The 2531-nt window shown below is 30.3% G+C and overlaps 1 protein-coding gene across 1 annotated transcript; it reads left to right on the forward strand.

Annotated features, from left to right (window-relative positions):
* Nucleotides 1–2: 2 nt before the first annotated feature.
* On the forward strand, nt 3–1498 carry LOC119693698 (DNA repair protein RAD51 homolog 4). Its single transcript, XM_038117944.2, has 5 exons — nt 3–327; nt 429–639; nt 714–891; nt 966–1088; nt 1243–1498. Exons 1-5 carry the CDS (start codon nt 65–67, stop codon nt 1464–1466), a joined length of 999 nt encoding a protein of 332 aa, XP_037973872.2. The 5' UTR covers nt 3–64; the 3' UTR covers nt 1467–1498.
* Nucleotides 1499–2531: the final 1033 nt, after the last annotated feature.

Raw genomic sequence — 2531 nt, forward strand, 5'->3', positions numbered from 1 at the left:
GGTCACAAAGTTTTGTTGATGTTGTATTTGTTATTTTTTAACTTGTTTATTTTATTTTTGTAAAATGCATAAATTGCATTCCAAAGATCATGTCTTGCTCAAAGAAAATGTTATAAAGCTCCTTCACCAAAATAAAATAACAACAATCCTAGATTTCCTACAAGAAGATGTTGAAAAGTTATCTACACTTGCTAAACTAAGTTTACCTCAAATTTTGTCTATACGATTAGAATATTTTAACAAATATTCAGCTCCAGTTATCAATGGCAACGCTTTGTTTACCAAATGTTTAATTAGTAAGAAGTTTATTTTCACTGGCCTATCAAGGTAAGTAGGTAGCTAGTCAAACAAAATAAAACATTGCAATCAAGTTACATGATAACTTAGAATTATCTGCATTGGATTATAGCCTGAATTTTATATTTCAGTTTGGATAATATAACGGGTGGTGGTATACCTGTTGGATTTATAACAGAGTTGTATGGATTGGCGGGATCAGGTAAAACTCAGCTACTCTTCCAAGTGGCTATCAATTGTGCAAGTAATAATGAAGGTACCATACTCTACATAGATACTAAAGGAGATTTTTCTGCTGTAAGAGTTCAAAAAATGCTTCAAGCGCATGGATATTCTCACAAGGCAAGACTTTTAAATTAGTTATTTTTTCCAGTTTATGCATTTTTTTTATTGAAATTTACTTAATTTTCTTTTAGGATATGGCTGCTGTATTAATGAAAATAAAAATAGTTCATATTTGGAGCATGGATGAGTTAATAGAATTTCTACGAAGGATCAAAAACAGGACTGAATTTATAGAAAATTTGAGTGTAATATTAATAGACTCATTACCCTGCCTGATGTTTCAATATTTAGGAGATGATTGCAAAGTGGGTTAGTAAGCGTGCAAACTAAACAGCTTGAACTGTAAATATTTCCAATGTATTAAAATAAACACTCTTTTGCAGGTTTATCTGCTCTCAATGTTTTTGTGAACTACTGCAACTATTTATGTAAAGAAATGCATTTAAGTATTGTTTGTGTCAATATTCAAACACGATGGGTAGATCAAGATGCATCAGATCTTGAAGGTGAACATTTTATAATTTATTTATTTGTACCAGGAATTTTATTATAAAATATGTTACTATTTACTCTAAGTTAATTCATTAACACTGTCTTTAGGAATAGATTCCATTGATTTTTTAATATTTATAATACCTAATTTAAATCTTCTTATTTCAGATGATATTGAAAGTTCAGTATCTAAGGAAACAGTAAGAATCGAAAAACGGAACCGGTGCTTAGGAAGATATTGGCAACACATACCAGCTCTAGTGCTACTAGTTGAAAGAACTAAAGATTGTGAAAATGGTTCAGCTGAAATCAATATTTCCGTCACCAAATCTGCATTCGGAGTATCTAATTTGTCTTGCACTTTAAAGTTGAGTGAGTTAGGAGTTACTTAATTGAAATAAAAAAACATTGAATACCTAAGCAATTAAATTTGTATTTCTTATGTCTTAACTCAATAATATAATAATCTTTTTTAACAGTATATTTATAATCTGGCTTTGATAAATGACTAGGTATATAGTACCCAAAAAAGATATTTTGATTTTCGCCAGAAGCAACGCAAGAATAGAAAATGCCAGTTTGTTTTCTTAGCAGTAACTGACAGCGACACCTAGGGGCAGATTTTGGAACTTAACCTACAAGTTTAACTAACGCCATCTAGTGATCTCCTAAAATTAAATTATGATGAAACGGAAAGTTTCATTGATAACTTTATTGAACTGTAATTTATAAATTATATTACCTAATTATGTATATCGAATTTAGCTGTAAATCATACTCTCACAAATACACACACACACACACACACACGCGCACACACACACACACACATCTACTCACACGCGCATTACTGCAATTTTTTTATAAATACTTATCTTTTAACTAAAATTCTGATTTGTTTAACTTTTTATTTTTATTTTATTTTTTTGTTAAACTAATTTAAAGTTAACTACTTTAGTTAGTAACTTGGAAATGTAATAGTTTTTTTGTACCTACTTTACCGGTAGTCCTTACTACAGGTTTTAAAAAAACCTATTTAGGACACCACTGACCCCAGATATACAAATAACATGTACTTACGCTCTAGTGCCTACTTTAAGAATACTGTAAACATATTCAGAAATAAATAATTTTTTTTTTTTTTTTTTTTTTTTTTTTAAAGTGATGAATAGCGGAACTGTCAAACCGGAAGTAACTACAACTCTTCCATACACTCCCATAGAAGTAATCATAAAGTTACTCTATGGATGTAATAAATTATGGTATCTTCTCAACCACAGGTGCCGCATTGCGCGCTATAACAGTACTTTTATGGTATAGGTAGTAGTATTTGAAAAAATAAAACATTTTTAGTCCACCCAAGGACTGGTCCACCTTGTACTTACTCTATGGTATAATAATCATTCATTCAGCCGCACATGTCCACTTTTTGTAGCTCAACTCACTCGTTCATTCAT

This window comes from Plutella xylostella, chromosome 10, assembly GCF_932276165.1.
Source record: "Plutella xylostella chromosome 10, ilPluXylo3.1, whole genome shotgun sequence".
Taxonomy (NCBI): domain Eukaryota; kingdom Metazoa; phylum Arthropoda; class Insecta; order Lepidoptera; family Plutellidae; genus Plutella; species Plutella xylostella.

What these genes read in the sequence shown, in the direction of transcription:
- LOC119693698 (XM_038117944.2), top strand. Translation starts at nt 65, where the DNA reads ATGCATAAATTGCATTCCAAAGATCATGTCTTGCTCAAAGAAAATGTT. An exon ending in ATTTTCACTGGCCTATCAAG is followed by an intron (nt 328 to 428) that starts GTAAGTAGGTAG and finishes TTTATATTTCAG; the next exon opens with TTTGGATAATATAACGGGTG. An exon ending in AGATGCATCAGATCTTGAAG is followed by an intron (nt 1,089 to 1,242) that starts GTGAACATTTTA and finishes TTCTTATTTCAG; the next exon opens with ATGATATTGAAAGTTCAGTA.